The 18,834-nt window shown below is 36.2% G+C and overlaps 1 protein-coding gene across 1 annotated transcript in view; it reads right to left on the reverse strand.

Annotated features, from left to right (window-relative positions):
• Positions 1–18,834, reverse strand: part of CDC40 (cell division cycle 40) — a 46,845-nt gene that overhangs the window by 4,678 nt on the left and 23,333 nt on the right. Inside the window, exons 5-13 of the mRNA XM_005684575.3 lie at positions 17,377–17,516; positions 15,714–15,810; positions 14,271–14,410; positions 13,385–13,459; positions 9,666–9,711; positions 7,510–7,611; positions 6,374–6,489; positions 5,984–6,117; positions 1,216–1,292 (exon numbers count right to left, since the gene is read on the reverse strand). Of these exons, the coding sequence (XP_005684632.1) occupies positions 1,216–1,292; positions 5,984–6,117; positions 6,374–6,489; positions 7,510–7,611; positions 9,666–9,711; positions 13,385–13,459; positions 14,271–14,410; positions 15,714–15,810; positions 17,377–17,516 (927 nt within the window). The remainder of the gene's footprint in view (positions 1–1,215; positions 1,293–5,983; positions 6,118–6,373; positions 6,490–7,509; positions 7,612–9,665; positions 9,712–13,384; positions 13,460–14,270; positions 14,411–15,713; positions 15,811–17,376; positions 17,517–18,834) is intronic.

Genomic DNA, 18,834 nt, shown 5'->3' on the forward strand with positions numbered 1-18,834 from the left:
TATTCCCATTGAGTGTAAGAGTCACCTTTCCTCTCCATACCCTCTCTAGCATTATTTATAGACTTTTTAATGACATCCATTCTGATTGGTGTGAGGTAGTACCCCACTGTAGTTTTTGATTTGCACTGCTCAAACAGTTAGTGATGAAGAGCATCTTCTAATGTGCCTATAGGTCATCTGTATGTCTTGTTTGGAAAAATGTCAATTTAGGTCTTCTGCCCATTTTTTGATTTGGGCCACATTGCTTTTATCTACCCAGGATTCACCAAAACCACTAGAGTCTAAACTGAAGTATCTTTGCATCCTATATATTATAGACATGATAAAGGATGACCCTAACAATGTTCACAGTCAGACTAGGTAAGTGGCCTTGTTCAAGATGGGCACAGTATTGGTGACAGATGGTTTAAAAATACACTGTATGAAATGTAGGTGCACAAATGTGACTGTATACAATATGGTGATTATCAGAACAGCACCCTGTGAGGTTGCTCTTCTCATGAAAATCACAGGACACTTGCAAATGTCCACCGATCTGCCTATGGTAGATGCCTTGACTGGAAGAGCAAACTCTTTCTTGCTCCCTCTTCCTTGCTCTAGTCTCACAGTAGCTATATGAGCTGGCAGTGGCTTTGATGACCATGGTGCCCAAACATCAGGTCCTCTACTTTAATATCCTCATGTAAAATTATATCAGTATATCTGTAGTACTTGTACTTAAAAGGCAATGAATTACTGAATAGAAAATGATATTAAGCAGACTTATCTTTTAAATTTTTGCCTGAGAAAATCTTTTATGATTTGCTAAGGTGAATTGCTAAGGTGTTCTCATATAAGGAACCAGAACAAAATTACCTATTCCCCGAAAGAAAAACAGCTCACAGTAAATCACTAAATGAGTTGCTGAACATGATTCTGTTGGAAGAATTATTAAAAAAAAAAAAAACACAAAAAACAAAAACCCTGATTCTCAGATGGAAATCCTTAGATGCTCGGGTAATGTTGCAAATCACTGTTTCTTTTATTTTTACCTTTGTTAAAAAAAACAAGAGAATGGGTGAGGTGACTCATACATGAAAATCAGTGATTATTCCTACTATACAAGTATGGCACTGTGACAGACTTCCCCCAGGAGGGAATGGCCAAGGCTCTTTTGAAAACAGAAATCACACAGTGTCTTAGAAGCTCATTTAAAAACACTATCTACTAACTCACCATTTGGAGACAAAGTCACTGCAGGCATTGAGTGCATACTGGGTTCTGCTATATACTTGAAATCCACAGGGATATCCCTAAAAATTAAAAATAATGTATCAGAATAGTAACTTTTAAAAGTACTTTTAGAAGAATAATCTCTGAAACAAAAGAGATGCTCTTGAAATTATATATTTAAAGTTTCATGAAACTTCCTGGAGGAAGGAAAACCACGAAACGACATTCTATTATTATAAAGCTTTTACTTTTACAAATGACTTTCCATGATAATTACAAGTGTCAGTGATTTAGTTTTCTACCACTATTTGATTTTAACTTTGCCCTTTATGTTAAAAAATAATCTGTTATTATAAGTTCTTTAATAATGAACTCATCTAAAAATGTACCATGGTAGACAGAAGCAAGATGTCTGAGGCAAGGCTGCAGGGAAGTATTCTTTCACCTGCCAATCAACCATAACTCGGCGCTCTGCAAGCAGGTTCAAGTGCTAAAGAGCCTTCAGCAATGCAAGTAGATGGTAGGCAAAGCTGTACAGGGATCTGCAAGCAGGTCGAGCCCATCCAGAAATCTCATAATTTCTGGCAGATTAAGCACCTAAACATCTTCTATTTTCAGCTTACATGTAAAGTATTCCAAATGTGTACAGTGTGGAAGAAAAAACATTAAACATTTTTTCTTATGAGAATCTAAGAATAATTACAAAATAAAAAAGAATAAAATGAAAACAACAAAAATTCAAAACTAGTCACCTAAATCTAAAACCATCCAAAGTTCTAAGTGTCTTTTCATTTTTAATACTCTCCATGATAATAATAATAAAAAAAATCCAGTAATTCTGAAGGATTTTGGTCTTGCTATTTTCATAAGATATCAGAAATGTTTTTTTACAGAGTAATGTGTGGGGAATGTAATCTGATGAATAATACAGAATATAAAGCACCAATTTCAATTTCAAACTATGGTTCAAGTTCAAAGACTGATTAATTAGAAAACAACAATGACAATAATAATAATCATATGCCTTTTAAGTATGGATCTTCTGTATCCATCTATCACCCCAGAAGAAGTAAACAACTAGAAAAAAACTCTGTCACAGTCTTTGTTGGAGGAAAACATTTTCTGGTATTACCTGAGAAACAGTAATATTTATCAAATCTCAAACCCTTTATACCTCTAAATAACAGTGAGAAAGTGACTTCAAAATGATCCAAATATACTGAGACGGACTTAATCTTAAAAAGGTTCAACTGCTTTTCCTTTCTCATATTTATTATTAGTAGTTGATAATTTTATAACATGATTTTAAAAAATAAGAGCATTTTGTAAATTAAGTTAACAATACTACAGGTTCATTATCAATCCGTGTTTTACTAAAAGTAAACAAAAAAATTTAAACAGATCCCTTATTTCAAGGACTCCTGATACAATGAGCTCTACAACAAGAGATTCTCTATATAAAGAATCTGAACACCTATGAATTTCATAATCACTAGCAAAAATGCTAGGTATAGTTCTATTTAATAATACTATATTCTAATTAGAAATTATAAATCAGTATAATAAGCCTGTAATATGCCACAAATAGGGCTTCCCTGGTAGCTCAGCTGCTAAAGAATCCGCCTGCAATGTGGGAGACCTGGGTTTAATCCCTGGGTTGGGAAGATGCCCTGGAGGAGTGCATGGTAACCCACTCCAGTATTCTTGCCTGGAGAATCCCCATGGTCAGAGGAGCCTGGCGGCCTCCAGTCCATGGGGTCGCAAAGAGACACGACTGAGTGGCCAAGCACAGCACAGCACAGCATGTTACAAACAGTCCTCAGCTTGGAAATGAAATCATCAAAATAAAAAAAACAAAACACCCTAACAAAAATGTAATGTCAACCTCTGAAATTTTCTTTGAAAAACAATTTAACAAAAATAAATGCCTTTGGGAGAAAACATGCCTATGACAGCTCATGATATAGGATACCACAGGATGCTCAATATCTAGTTACATCTCCTGTTCTCCTTTAAAACTGTGTAATAGGCTTAGTTTGTATGATATTGTTTAAGAAAACTAACTTTCCTTTGGATAAACCAGGAGGATGGATATTATGCTAAGTGAAATAAGTCAGAGACAGACAAATATTACATGGTATCACTTATTTGTGCAATCTTTAAAAAAAATAAAGTCAAACTCATAGAGTAGATAGTGGCCGCCAGGGGATGGGTGGAGGGGTGAGTAGGGAATTAGGCAAAGCTAGCAAAAGGGTGCAAACCCTTAGCTGTAAGATGAATAAGGTCTGATGTTCTAGTGTATACATGGTGGCTATTGTTGATAATACTGTACTGCATAACTGAAATTTGCTAGAAGAGTACAAACTAGGTGTTCTCACCAAACAAAAAGTAAATATGTGAGGTGATGGATATGTTAATTAACTCAGTGTGAAAGAGTTAATTAATTCTTTCACACTGTATATCGATCATTATGTTGTACACTTTAAATACATTATAATTTTATTTATACCTCAATAAAACTGGGGAGAAAAACAAAAGAAAATTTCTAGAACTAGATTGATCTGAGTTTAAATTGTGGCTCTTTCAAGTTTCATGGGAACTTGGTTAGATTACGTAATGTATCTCAGTTTTCTTACCTATAAAACAGGAAAAGCAAATATACTTGTCTCATAAGATTACTTGCCCATTAAATGAAATAGTTCAGGCGAAATGCTTAGTGTGCCTGGGACACAGAAGGAGCTCAATAAATGTGACATCATTAATAATTATGACAATAATGATTTTCTTAGATATCTAGTCTGTGCCAGGCACTGTGCTGGTGTTGGAGATAGATGGAGAGTTGAGGCAGTTCTTTCTCTCATGGTTAAGAACTTGTCAGGATACAACACTATAAATAAACTATACTTAAAAAATACATATATACCCCACGCCCCGTAAAAAAAAAAAAAAAAAAAAAAAAGGAGCTTGTCAGAGAAGAGGAATAAATAAGCAAGCACTATTAATAAAAAGCTGTGGGAAGCGAAGGTTTGTGTGGGATAATAGAGAAGAGGCACCTAATCTCATGTGAGGATTGGTTAGGAAGGCTCTAAACAGCAAGTGAGAATTGAACTGAAATCTATAGGATGTCATCATTCATAATGAAACAGTATTTTGACTCTTAGGAGTATTTCTTAATATCTGAGAAGGAAAAAAAGCCTGTTATCATTTAATTTAATCAAAATATTTTGCTGACCAATGCAACACTCACAAGTGTTCTAAAAGCCCTGTAACTGGTGTGTATCATTTAAACAGTTAACAATTTCTTTTATACATTTTCAAATGGAGCTGAAAATACCATCTGAAGATACAAACACCTGAAAGTTTAAGTATAATCAAACCGTTAAGAGTACATAAAAACAAAACAGTTATATGTATGCTAAACTAACTACTTTGTTGTATAAATGGTCTAAGGTGGCCCATATGAAATGATGTCTTAATTAGGTCCTCAGCATGTAACATCATTTCTGAAGTAGGAGAGATCTTAGTTAAAAGATAGTCTCAAATCATGGACCTTAAGAATAATGCTAAGACTATGTATATAGTAGTCAACTCTCCATTAATTGGAGGTAATGTGGAGGGAGTGTGGGAGAAACTAGTTAAATTACATTAAATCTTCAATTACCCAAACTGTCCTGATGTGTTTAGGGATGTGCTCAGGTCCTTCTCTGGTGACTCAGATGGTGAAGAATCTGCCTGCAATGCAGGAGACCCAGGTTCGATCCCTGGATCAGGAAGATCCCCTGGAGAAGGAAATGGCAACCCACTCCAGTATTCTTGCCTGGAGAATCCCCATGGACAGAGGAACCTGGTGGGCTACAGTCCATGGGATCACAAAGAGTTGGACATGAGTGAGCAACTAATTTTTACTTTTTACAGGTCCCCAAACAGACTCAGTTTCTGGAGGAAACTGATGCCTGTAGTTTAAGACATCTCACTTCCTACAGCAGAACAACTTCTGGGGGTAGAAAGACACTTTCTAGTCCTTGAAGGCTGTAGCCACAGTCCAGCCATGTCTTATAAGTAACTATAAAAACAAGCTGGCCTCCAACCAAACATTCACTCTGACGAAAAGATTATTATGTACTACTTTGAAAATCAATTATAAAACGTGATCTATGATAGATACTTAGTGACATTATTATTTCTTGACTTTAGAAGACTTTTTTTTTTTCCCTCTAGGAAAGCATAACTTACCAATATATTCTGATTATACTCTACAAGTAAAACATTTGTATTCTACCATTATAGGCTATGAACAGCAGGACATAAGGATGATGACCTAGGGCAAGTTTTTGAATAATCAAAATGCAGATGTTTAGAAAATCAAGAGATTTTAAAATAGTTTCTAATTTTCTAAGGATAGGGTCTTATACACAATCCCTAGCATAAGCAATACAGTCTATATGTGTGTTGTCCCTACTTTTTGCAAAGACGAATAAAATACCTAATAAAGAATGTAAGAAAGCACTATATAAGCTTTTAATTAGTATAAGAAAAATGACTCAAAATACATATTCTTTGGATAGGTTACCTAAAGACTATGAAAAGTAGCATGCTTAAACTTTAATTTTCAAAGTCTGGATACTTGAATAGTTAAACCAATTTGATTGACAGGACAGTGATCAGTTGTGAAAATATTCAGATTGTTGTGTATTATCAGGCTTTCTCTTTGGCTACAAAATTTCAAGTTGTTTGCTTTATATAAATCAGATTTTTACTGATAAAAACTCACCATTCCCAAACTCTTAGGCTCTTATCATCGGATGTGCTTACAAATCTCCTGTTCTCATCGACAAAAACAATGGTGTTGACAGCTCCCAGATGCCGATCATATTCCTGCACAATTTCTCCACTTCGAATGTCCCACTGTATATCAAATAAGGGAAAGGGCAAAGACAGAAGTAGAGCAGATTTATGAAAACAAAGGTCATAATCACGATGAATGGAGAAGGAAAAGAAATCTCCAATATCATCTTTTTATACATTTACTGCTTTCTGCTAAGACTAGAGCATCAGTAGACCCTAAAAGAAGCAAACATTAAACAAGTTAATATTCCTTATTCCAGTCCCTAATACAATGTAAAGCTCAGGAATCTAATAAAAATATTGTGAAGAGACTTACTTGCACAATCTTCTTATCAGACATCCCAGCCACAAAGAGATTTTGCTTATCTTCATCAGGATTAAATTTGACACAATAAGGTACTTTTCGGTTTGTAAATCTTGATATACACTGTCCTAAAACCAAAGACCCAAGTTAAAGTAGGTAAAATAAATTTGACCATTTAAAGACAACCCTGGAATTAAGATCTAGAGATCATTTGCTAATAAATTTGGAGAAATGGCAGCCTGTTCGTTCTTTACTGCAAACTACATTGTTCCTTTTCATGAATTTTTAATGATTAAAAATAATATTTTCAAAAGTAAATCTGTATCATCAATTTCAGAGCAGATAAAACTCTCCAGGTACTTAAAACATGCAGTAAAGAGTTGAGGACCACTGCTGAAGAGATTAAGAGTATGGGGTTTAGCATTAGAAAGACCTTGGTTTAAATCCAATTTGACCATTACTAGCTGTATAACACTGGAAAAGTTACCTCTTAAGGCTCAGTTTCCTCATCTATAACAATAATAGTATTTAAATTCATAGTGAGTGATATTGTTAGGGCTGAACAAGATACTGCATGTAAGTGCTTAGAATAATGCTTGGTAAACAGTGTTCAATAACTATTAGCTATTTTCTTTATCCTTAAAACTCAGTAGGATGAAAGATGGTTCTCTGATTATATAAAATTATACTAGCCACAATGTGCTAATGTAATCAATATGTCTGTGAATATATAAAACCAATCTGCCCATGGAAGTTTAGACCTACATTTTAACTAATTGGGGCAATTAAATTTAATTCTGTTCATCACACATATATTATGCTTCTATTATTGTACAGTGCAGCATGGTAGGTTATGTAGGGGATAACCTAAAGATTAAATAGTCTATGGAAAATTTCAAATTTCCTTACCTATCAATATATTTGCTTTTTAAACTGTATTTCATGGAAAGGAAGTTTCATACTGAAAGAGCTACTTTTACAGCTCAGTTTCAACTTTATATACATTTTGTGGTATTAGCTGACTGCCAACGATATGAGAATCAGCAGTTAGTGAAGGTACCATTTTGGTACAGAAGACTACTCACATTGTTCCATTTAAAACAGCTAATTTCTAAGGTAACTATGTGTTAGTATAAGGGAGCTCTTACCTGTCTCAGTGTCCCAGAGCTTAAGATACCTGTCATAAGCTGCACTGAGGAACTGTGTTCCTGCAGTATTAAAGCAGATGTCCCTAACAGCTTTACTGTGACCTAAAAGCAGAGACAATAGAAATGGAGGTGAGGTGGAGTCTTCATTTAAAATATAACCATCATAAGAGAAACAGCATTAAATAGTGTCTTCCAAGCCACGCTGTGAGTCAAAATCACTGGAACTCTACCTCCTGATTTACTGACTCAGAATATGTGTGGGCTACAGAATGTAGGTGTTTTCCCTCCCTTTGAAAAGCTCCTTAGGAGATTCTGATGCATAATATTTAAGTAAGAATCAAGAGAAAAGATCTAACTTTGTTTTAAATGGTCTCTCATGGCACTCTCTTAATAATGTAATACATAAAGCAGAAGACTGGTCAAGAATCTGAGAAAACCTAACAGTCCAATTATTGCCAATGAAAGAGAAATGACTGGTGACATTTTTAAGGTTCACTCTGAAATTACTAGCCAAGCCGGAAGTGAAAACAAAGTGACCTAAAGCTGATGTTCATGAAAATTGTGGCCTCTGTTCAATAACTGTTTATTTCTGAGATTATATTACTGAATTTCATAGAAAGGATTCAGCATCTCACAGACTAAATGTTTTTAAAAACAAATATTAACTACATTTAGTTTTAAAATGGCATTTGACAATAAACTAATTTCAAGGTGCTTTGCTTAGAAATCAATCTTACTGGACCAATCAAGTCTTTTGAAAGTTATAGGGGTAAATAAAATGTGACTAAATGAAAGCAGAAACTTTCCTACTTTTCACTATCCCACTATGACCAAGACAACTGTACAAAATGTGCATATGGCACAAATGGTCACCAGGGGCCTTAAATCACCACCACTGCCGATGACCTCTAGTCATGGCAAGCAGGCACTCCTTCCTAAAGCGGGAGTCCTGGTCAGAGCTGTTATCATCTGTCTAAGTAGGAATTTTCAGTTTTCCAGTGGAAAGCAGCAAGAGCAGGGGGTACAGACGAGGACCAAATCCCCTACATCACAGGAGACATTCCTGAATGCTGCCAAGAGCCTTCCCGAAAGTCTTCTGGGCTGCCCTGGCATCTCAGACAGTATTTATTTGTGCAATGAGGCCCTAAAATCTTAACAAAGCACTACAGAATGGACTCCCACGTAAATCTAAAAACAGAGCCAATATAATTCAAATACCGTTTCATTTCGGTATAGTTAAATTTGGAAATGTAACCAGTCTCCATGCAAAATCTGACAAAGACAATCTACCAAAAGGCTAGTCTGCCACAAAGCTGTCCTCTTTTTGGTCTTCTTTCCTTCAAGGAGTTCTCTCAACCTCTTCTTTTTACCTGTGTTTGTAGCCAATTCCTGGCCTTTCTTCAAAGCTCAACATCTGGCTATCTAATTGCTTACAAGATATTTTCATCTCAGTATCTCAAAAGCAGCTCAAATTGCATGAGTCTGAAACCTTATCATCTTCCTAAGATGAATGGCACCCCCATTCATCCAGCCACCTGGGAGTCGCTCCAGATTTCCACCTCACTGTTTTTACACTCACTTCTAGTTTACTAAGAGCCACTGCTTTTATTTAACTCTTTATTGTTCCCTTCCTCTCTTTCTGCTGCTTTAGTTCTGGCTCTCATCATCTCTAATCCAGACTAGTGAAGTAACTTTGTAAATCATTTATTTGTCTCCAGGTCTGCCCCACCAAAGTATCCTCTGTACTGCCATTGTGATCTTTGTAAACTTCAAATTCTGATCATGATGCTTTCCTGCAAGAGCTGTTCAGTTGTTGGCTTCCAAAGACCCCCAAGATAGACCAAAGGTCTTTCACACTCTGCCCACCTCCACTGCTTTTCTCCCCTCTCACTGTATTCCTCAAGCTTACAATGCTGAGCTTCCCTCACTGAGTGGTTCCCTCAATGCAGTTCTCATATCACTTCTGCTTCAGCTTCTGTTGCTCTCTCTTCCTAGTTCTTTGTTTACATGGGAGACTTACCCCTCCTTCAAGACTCACTCAAGTCTGTGAAGGCTTTCCTTCACATCAGTAGCAAAATTAGTAGTAGTAAAATTACTGTTGATGATGTTACTGTAGTTCCGAACAGATTTATAGCCAGAGAGAAAAGAAATATTACCAATAAATGTTCGCAGACAGCGCCTGTCTCCATAAACCTCCCATAGCTGGAGGGAAAAAAAAAAAAAAAAAAAAAACACACATAGAAACGTTAAATTTAATACAAGGCTTTGATGAAACGACAACTTCCAGCCATTAACAACAGTCATATGCCAGCTATGCATGTGTGCGTATCTGTGTGTGTACAGGGAACTTAACCAAGGCATTACATATCATTAAACACATTGGTGCTACTGCCTGAGATGGTAAAGAATCAGCCTGCATTGCAGGAGACCTGGATTCGATCCCTGGGTTGGGAAGATCCCCTGAATCTTCCCAATAGTCTTGCCTGGAGAATTCCATGGACAGAGGAGCCTGGCAGGTTATAGTCCATGGGGGCCACAGAGTCGAACACGACTGACTGACTAACACTGTCACTTTTTTTTTTTCACTTTTGGTGCTATTGGTCTGTGTTACACTATCTGGACTATCCACATACTCATGTACATGTACGTATAAACACTTTAAACTCTGAAATTAAGACAACTTAACTTAGATGGAACTTACACAGGTGCTTTTCATTTTCTTCTTCTTTTCTGTATTTGACATTTTCTGTGATGAAAAGTTTCTACTTATGTAATATTATAAACTAGCTTTAAAAGAATTAAATGTTATTAAAACTGCCATGTTATAACATTTTGGTACTAAAAAAATTTTTTTTAACTCTTCTGAAGTATTAACTATTATAAAAGCTGCCAAAGCAAGCACATATACTAAAAGCTGTTATGAAAATGAAGATCTAGACTAAAATGTAACAAGCTCATAGATCTCATTGCATCTACAGTGAATTAATACAACAGTTTTGAAACTACCTTTATTCTTGCCTGCCTCAAATCCAGTCCTGGACAGTGTTGCTAGTGATTTGAAACAGAAAGCACTTCCTGGCCACCCAGTGCCTGCAGGGTAAAGCCTCGGTTCCCGCAGCACACCAGGAAAACACGCCTGGACCTATTCCCCTGTTATGACAGTAGTCACTCTATGCCTCTCAGATTTAGACTCTAGCAGTCACAGAACCTGCAGTTTTCAGCACACACAATGCCAATGCATTCTATTTACTCCTCTCAGACATCCTCTACTCCCTGTGTCCACCCCCACAACCCACCCCTTACTTACACTTCCTATTGGAGTATGCTTGCTCTCTGAAATCAGAACACCTCCTCTACAAGGATCATTTACAACATAATGAAATGATCACCATTTCAGGGACAGTGCCAAAGTAATTTTTTATCCTCAGTCCCTTGTAAATAATAGGTACCTATAAATGTACATAAAGTATACCTAGACATGAACTCAATTGAATTCTACGCTGGTCTAACTAGGCAAATAGAAGGCTTTAATCTCAATTAACATAGTCTGTATAAATTCAAAGTTAAAGGAAATGAGTCTTGCTACTCCAAGCTGCTGGCCTGTCATTTCAAACCACTACGTCAAGACAAATGCCTAAACTGTTGCTCTCATCAAAAATGCTACCTTTATATTAATATATTGTTACTACCCATGAATTATTTACAAAGGATAAAATTTTCATGAATCAACTTTCCAAGACCACTATAGGGTTGATATTTATTGACCAGTATAATGATCTGAAATAATGAACAAAGCTAGTGGAGGTGATGAAATTCCAGTTGAGTTATTTCAAATCCTGAAAGATGATGCTGTAAAAGTGCTGCACTCAATATGCCAGCAAATTTGGAAAACTCAGCAGTGGCCACAGGACTGGAAAAGGTCAGTTTTCATTCCAATCCCAAAGAAAGGCAATGCTAAAGAATGCTCAAACTACCACACAATTGTACTCATCTCACTTGCTAGTAAAGTAATGCTCAAAATGCTCCAAGCCAGGCTTTAGCAATATGTGAACCGTGAACTTCCAGATGTTCAAGCTGGTTTTAGAAAAGGCAGAAGAACCAGAGATCAAATTGCCAACACCCGCTGGATCATGGAAAAAGCAAAAGAGTTCCAGAAAAACATCTATTTCTGCTTTATTGACTATGCCAAAGCCTTTGACTATGTGGATCACAATAAACTGGAAAATTCCGAAAGAGATGGGAATACCAGACCACCTGACCTGCCTCGTGAGAAACCTATATGCAGGTCAGGAAGCAACAGTTAGAACTGGACATGGAACAACAGACTGGTTCCAAACAGGAAAAGGAATACGTCAAGGCTGTATATTGTCACCCTGCTTATTTAACTTATATGCAGAGTACATCATGAGAAATGCTGGGCTGGAAGAATCACAAGCTGGAATCAAGATTGCTGGGAGAAATATCAATAACCTCAGATATGCAGATGACACCACCCTTATGGCAGAAAGTGAAGAGGAACTAAAAAGCCTCTTGATGAAAGTGAAAGAGGAGAGTGAAAAGGTTGGCTTAAAGCTCAACATTCAGAAAACAAAAATCATGGCATCTGGTCCCATCACTTCAAGGGAAATAGGTGGGGAAACAGTGGAAACAGTGTCAGACTTTATTTTTGGGGGCTCCAAAAATCACTGCAGATGGTGACTGCAGCCATGAAATTAAAAGATGGTTACTCCTTGGAAGGAAAGTTATGACCAACCTAGATAGCACACTGAAAAGCAGAGACATTATTTTGCCAACAAAGGTCCGTCTAGTCAAGGCTATGGTTTTTCCTGTGGTCATGTATGGATGTGAGAGCTGGACTGTGAAGAAGGCTGAACGCCGAAGAACTGATGCTTTTGAACTGTGGTGTTGGAGAAGACTCTTGAGAGTCCCTTGGACTGCAAGGAGATCCAACCAGTCCATTCTGAAGGAGATCAGCCCTGGTATTTCTTTGGAAGGAATGATGCTAAAGCTGAAACTCCAGTACTCTGGCCACCTCATGTGAAGAGCTGACTCACTGGAAAAGACTCTGATGCTGGGAGGGATTGGGGGCAGGAGGAGAAGGGGACGACAGAGGATGAGATGGCCGGATGGCATTACTGACTCGATGGATGTGAGTCTGAGTAAATTCCAGGAGTTGGTGATGGACAGGGAGGCTTGGCATGCTGCAATTCATGGGGTCACAAAGAGTCGGATATGACTGGGCGACTGAACTGAACTGATAATGATCTGGACACAGAAGACATACAAAAGATAAAAACCATTCGACAAAGTTTTTAAAAGGCTTTTCCCATATCAAGTTGACATGTATTGGCAACTAAGTTTTTTTTCTACCTCACACTACTGCTGAACATCAACTAAGACAGACCTTCCCAAGACTATATAAAGGGGGAGAAGAGGCTTGAGAGTAATTCTGCTACTAGCGTTTGGAAGAAAAAAAGAGTGGATCATATTATTTGCTCTCTAAAAATGGGATTTCTATCACATATCCTCTCTACCTCTAAGGTACTGAGGAATAAACGAACTCCGTTACATATCCCAACACCTCTATAAAAATGCATTATTGGTGATTAAATATTCATGTGCGTAAAGCTAAAGTGAATGATTATGTCTAATCAGCTATCTAAGCTTACAAAGAGCCTAGCCAATTGAACTACAAAGCCATATCTGAATCAACATGTTTCATAAACATGCTGCATAAACTGCTGCATTCACAGGGCTTAAGAGAAAATAATTAGCCTCTAATTGCCTAACAAACTCAGATCTATTTATAATTAACCAAATAGATTTAACCAAAGCACTAGCTTGTAGCACTTCTACTCTATTACTGAAAACTCACCTTAATTTTACAGTCCATGGAACAAGACAGCAACAAATGGCCAGAGAGTGGAAACAATCTGACTGCACTGACGCCCTGTATAAAAGGTATTACGATTATCAATCAGAAGCACTCAAAAGCTCAGCTAAAATTAAACAAAAGGGAAAGACAGTGTATTTGTAAACCACGTAATTTACTTTTTTTTTTTTCATTTTAAAATTCATACCCTAGAATAACCTTCAGAAATATTCTAAGAGCAGCCCTTATTGACACAAAGCTTTGCAAGCCTTTCTGAACCTTCATCAGTGGCTTCCTCAACCCAGGGGAATTCTGAGTCAATCATGTGGCTCATGCCCTCGCTCCTCTTCCTTCTTTTACTTAGTTCCTTTCTTCTTTGCTAAGAGCTGGAAATTATCAGTTGGAATAGTGAATATGACAAAGAATAGTAACATCAAAGTTTTCAAGTGCCTTGTCTCTGCATTAGTTTTTATTATCATAGTGTATAAACCAGGGAGCAGCTAATCTCTGAAGTGTGATAACCCTAAGAGCTAAGGCAAAATTACTGAGACTCTGGTCTCACTGAGTTGGTGCCCAAGAGGAAGCAGATAATGGCAGGAACTTGGAAGCAAAGGCCTGGGCTACCATAAGGAGGTAAGACACCAAATCATGAATGCTTATGTCATGACCCAATCAGATGACCCTGAAGACTGAGGACTCACTTGTGACTCACATGTGCTGGAACCTCCAAAGTGACTCCAGTTTATCTTTAATGACTTCCCTGCTCTATCTCCCTTCTCTACATCTTCACTAGAAATACTGAATGTCCCACATTAACAGCTGAAAATTTATGTTGTGTTCACTGTTATACTAATGCATTACAACAAATAAAGACAACCAATTCGTTTACCTTTGTGTGTCCAGACCACACATGAATTTGTTTTTTGGGAAGATAACATTTCTCAGGTGGCACAGTTGACCGCAGATTAACACCAACATCCTGAGGTATGTGAAGATAGGACCTGCCTTGATAGTCATACATTTCTTTAACTGAAACAGGAAGGCCAAAGAAAGCAGTGAACAAATAAAAGCTGTAGTTATGAAATCTATATTCTTAAAATAACAAACACTTTATTCACAAGGATATCATTGCATATTAAAATTTAGGTAATACTATTTTGATGATGTTAAGACCAAGAGACAGCTAAAATTTAACTGCCTGAAATCACTGCTATTATTTTAATCAGAGGTAGTATTTTGGAATCCCTAAATTTCCAGAGAATATCAGACCTTTAAATAAGCTCTTACTTCCTTTATCCAATTTTAGTAGCATGTACAAAAGACTCCACTGCAGTATAATTATTGAGAGAAGAAAAGATAACACTTGGGCCTTATGAGTCACTGGCAAAGAATCAGAAGCAAAACAGGATTAAAAGGACGTTAAAACAAAACAAAAGTATATCAACTATCCTTTTCCCTGTTTTCCTCTTTTATGCCATTCCAGGTTCCTTTTCCAATCTCTTTGCTACTTTAAACTAGATTTACAATGAAGTCACATCTGAGAATTAAATGACATAGTATAATATGTATCAAAGCATTTAGTAGCATGCTGCACAGAGTAAGTACTCAGTAAATGTTGGCTGTTATTGTTATTATGACTATAAGCACACAGTACTAAACAGACTCCTTAGAGATAAAACAACAGCTTGAGAAACTAAAACTAAATATGACCTCATGAAATATATATTTGATACGTGGTATAACATTAGAGTAATCAATACTATCTGAACTGGATTATTCTTTATAGTCTGGTAACCACTACATAATTTCCCCAATATAACCAGGTAGTCTAGAATATTTATAATTTAGTTTGGTGAATATGCATTTCTTTCTGCAAATCAAAATAAGTATGAGCATGTAAATCTCTAATCTACGTACCTGAAAAACAAAGTTTATTCTTTATAAGTATAATTAGTAACAGTTATGAACTGTGATCATACCTGGAGAAAATTTGGCTTGGGTTAAAAAGAAAAGGTTAAAATGACTGGGGTACTAATTATATGCCAAAAAGAGTCAACTTTACCTTAGGGAAGAACAAATTGTGAACCATAATCTCCTTTATCTATCTTAAAAAAAAATTCATTAGTACTTCAAAAAAATAATCTGTGGCTATCTCTAATTATAACACAGAAGAGTTTGCTATAATTTCTTTGGGATGCAAATTGTCCAATATAATTCTTAATATAATGATTCCCAGCAGCTGATTAGTAAAGCCAATTAATATATGAACAGAGAACAGAATAAATATCTGAAAGGTTATCATAAAAAAGAAGAGGCATAAAAAATATATTACCATGTAAGATTGTCTTTTCCTCTCCAGGTTTCTCTTCTTCCTGTTTGCCTTTCTTCTGCCTCTTTGCTGTAATTTCATCCAATTCTTTTTGTTCTTCCTAAGGAAATTAAGGAGTGAATTTTAAAAATGGATGTTCCAGAACCCCATCCTGGCCACTGCTGATCATAAACTCTTTACAAGGAGGTGCACTTTTTTGGTGAAGCAATAGCTCCAAGTATGTCTCCCAGGATAACAATCTCAACTCTTTGGCAGATTACAAAATGGCATTAAACACACAGTGTTTTTGAACTTTTAAACTCATTTAATACAAAACCTCTCCTTCTGGAATAGCTAGGAGTAATTTAATGTATTATGGAATTATGTAAGTGAAAAAAATGAAGTAGTTAGAAAATCTAGTACATACCAGAAATATAGTGAATTTGAGTAAACAATGTTCTTCATAAACAGCTTTTAATAGTCATAAGGATATAAGCAATGCCTATAGACTTGTGACACAACTTTTACAGGAAGAGCAGTAAAAGGAAGTGGGTGGTGGTGGATAGTCGCTAAGTCTTGTCCAACTCTTGTGATCCCATGAACTGTAGCCCACCAGGCTCCTCTGTCCATGGGGTTTCCCAGGTAAGAATACTGGAGTGGGTTGCTATTTCCTTCTCTAGGGGATCTCTCCGACCCAGGGATCAAACCTGGGTCTCTTGCATTGCAGGCAGATATATATATATTTTTTTACCAGACTCTGCCATGAGGGAAACCCAAAAGGAAGATAAAGTGAGTTAAGTCTCTCAGTTATGTCCGACTCTTTGCGACCTCATGGACTGTAGCCTAACCAGGTTCCTCCATCCATGGGATTTTCCAGGTAAGAATACTGGAGTGGGTTGCCATTTCCTTCTCCAGGAGATCTTCACAACCCAGGGACTGAACCCAGGTCTCCTGAATTGTAGGCAGACACTTTACCGTCTGAGCCACCAGGGAAGATCCAAAAGGAAGATAGGGTAGTAATAAATCCTTATAGTAACTAAGAAGTCAAATAAATAAAGAGCAGCATATGTGTATTACTGAGATAATTGGATATGAGATAGAGCTAGAAAGTAAGCATCCTGAGGACAGGATTTTCTCTTAATCTTGCTCATTGCTATATCCCTAAGACCTAGAATAGGGACTGGCTCATAGAGACAGTAGGATTAGGAGGTGGAGAGGGCAAGGCAGGGTTTTATAGTTTTACTTTATAAATTTCATAATATTATGAAAAACATATATATGGATATACTACTTTGTTAAAATTAAAAAAAAATAAACCCATCATCAATTCTAAAATCATAGAAAGGCTCATTTTGTAATTACTAGCTGAACATTGGTATCAGAAAAGCAACCTCCATGGCACCTTAATAGTATTATCAAGGTGATTTTTATTACCAATTGTTCAATACTGTATTTTAGCTAAAAATTATGGAAGAAAATACATCAGAAAAATATAAACAAAAATTATTCCAAAGAAAAACAAAGGAATCTTGTTTTTAAAATCTTATAGTATTTTCTTAGTTAACTAAGGCAGAGAAATTCTGATGAGTCATTTAGTTCTCTAAGGAAACCTCATTTATTAACATAGATATCCTTCATTGAGACATAGCATACTGTTGAACCAGCAGTGAAAAACATCAACGCTTACTTCTGAAGGTTTGGCTACGTCTTTTTCATCCACATATTTTGCCCATGGTCCCAAGAAACCATCAATATTAGATGCATCATTTTCTTTAAATTTTTTCCTCTTTTCTATTTTCTTCTGACCAGTTTCAAACACAGTTAAACCTACATTTTAAAAAAAAATCACAAATATGGGTAGATACACACACACACACATTTTCATAGATTTATTTAAGACACAAAATAAAACCTATATAAATCCAGACATATGGACTCATGCTATATAGAGAGAGACTCAATCTTCTAGGCAAAGCAGCTTTCTACTGCTGCAACTGCAGTATTTTACAAATTCTAATATACGTGAAAAAAAGACTCAGCTATGTAATCATGCCATGGTACACAATCTTTTTAATTAATCACAGACCTTTATCAGTAGATTTTACCACTTTCTGAAAGAAACAGCAATTTGATAATGTTAATTAACGAAAAATTTACCTCTGAAAGCAAGAATAAACAAATTTCTCATTTAAAGCCGAATTAGATAAAATTTCATTAATAACTGTTCCTTGCTTCACTTGCTTCGCTATATTATAATGCAACAATATAAAGAAGGTTTCACAAGAATCTGTATTTCTTCTAAGTGAACTCAATCTAAACTGGACCTCTGACATCATAAATCTTAACAGGAAGAAAAGACGATGTTTCTAGTTGAGATTCTCATTTGATCAGTAGAAAGTGGCATGCTGTGTGTAGTCATTAAATTGGAAAAAGAAAGGTTTACTAGAGCCATAGTCAAAATTTCACTGCTAACTGAGAATTTAGCTACATAAAGATGTAACTTGTAGAGGTCTAACAAAGAGAAAAACTTACCTATGTTAATTCAAATCAGTTTCCTTTAGGCTGTATTATAACAAAAGGTTGTTAAAATCCTATTTTTACAACAATGTAGCTCATAAACCAAAGGCAGCTTGATCATATAGGCTATAGTTACTAAGCTCCCTCATACAAATAGCATATTCTTTTTCTAGCCAACATTTTATGTATAAGATTCCAAGGGGCTGATGAGCTTTGTGGCAAGTTAACACTTAGAGTATGATGCTTTGTCTTATAGTAAGTACAAAATGAACACAGGCACAAACATGTGTTTTAAAACACATATTCAAACTCAGCTTCAAAGCAACCCTTAAAGGCAATTTCCAGATATGCACAATGATATTTTTTCTGCTCTGTTAAAATGGAGCTTTACATTTGTGTTGAGAAATAAATTGCTAAAATTAGTTAGTTATACATTCATTTTCGTTTCTTAAATGATTTCTACAATGTTGGCACTGTGCCAAGAACTCACCCTCCCTGTCACAGGTATGACTATCTTCCCTACAAGGCCACACACCTAGTAAGGAGCAAAAGCAAGCTCTAAATGTATATAAATACATTGCTCTAAACTATTTCACTCTACTGTCTCAAGTTTAAAAAAATCAGGAGT

The sequence above is a fragment of the Capra hircus genome, chromosome 9 (genome assembly GCF_001704415.2).
Source record: "Capra hircus breed San Clemente chromosome 9, ASM170441v1, whole genome shotgun sequence".
NCBI lineage: Eukaryota > Metazoa > Chordata > Mammalia > Artiodactyla > Bovidae > Capra > Capra hircus.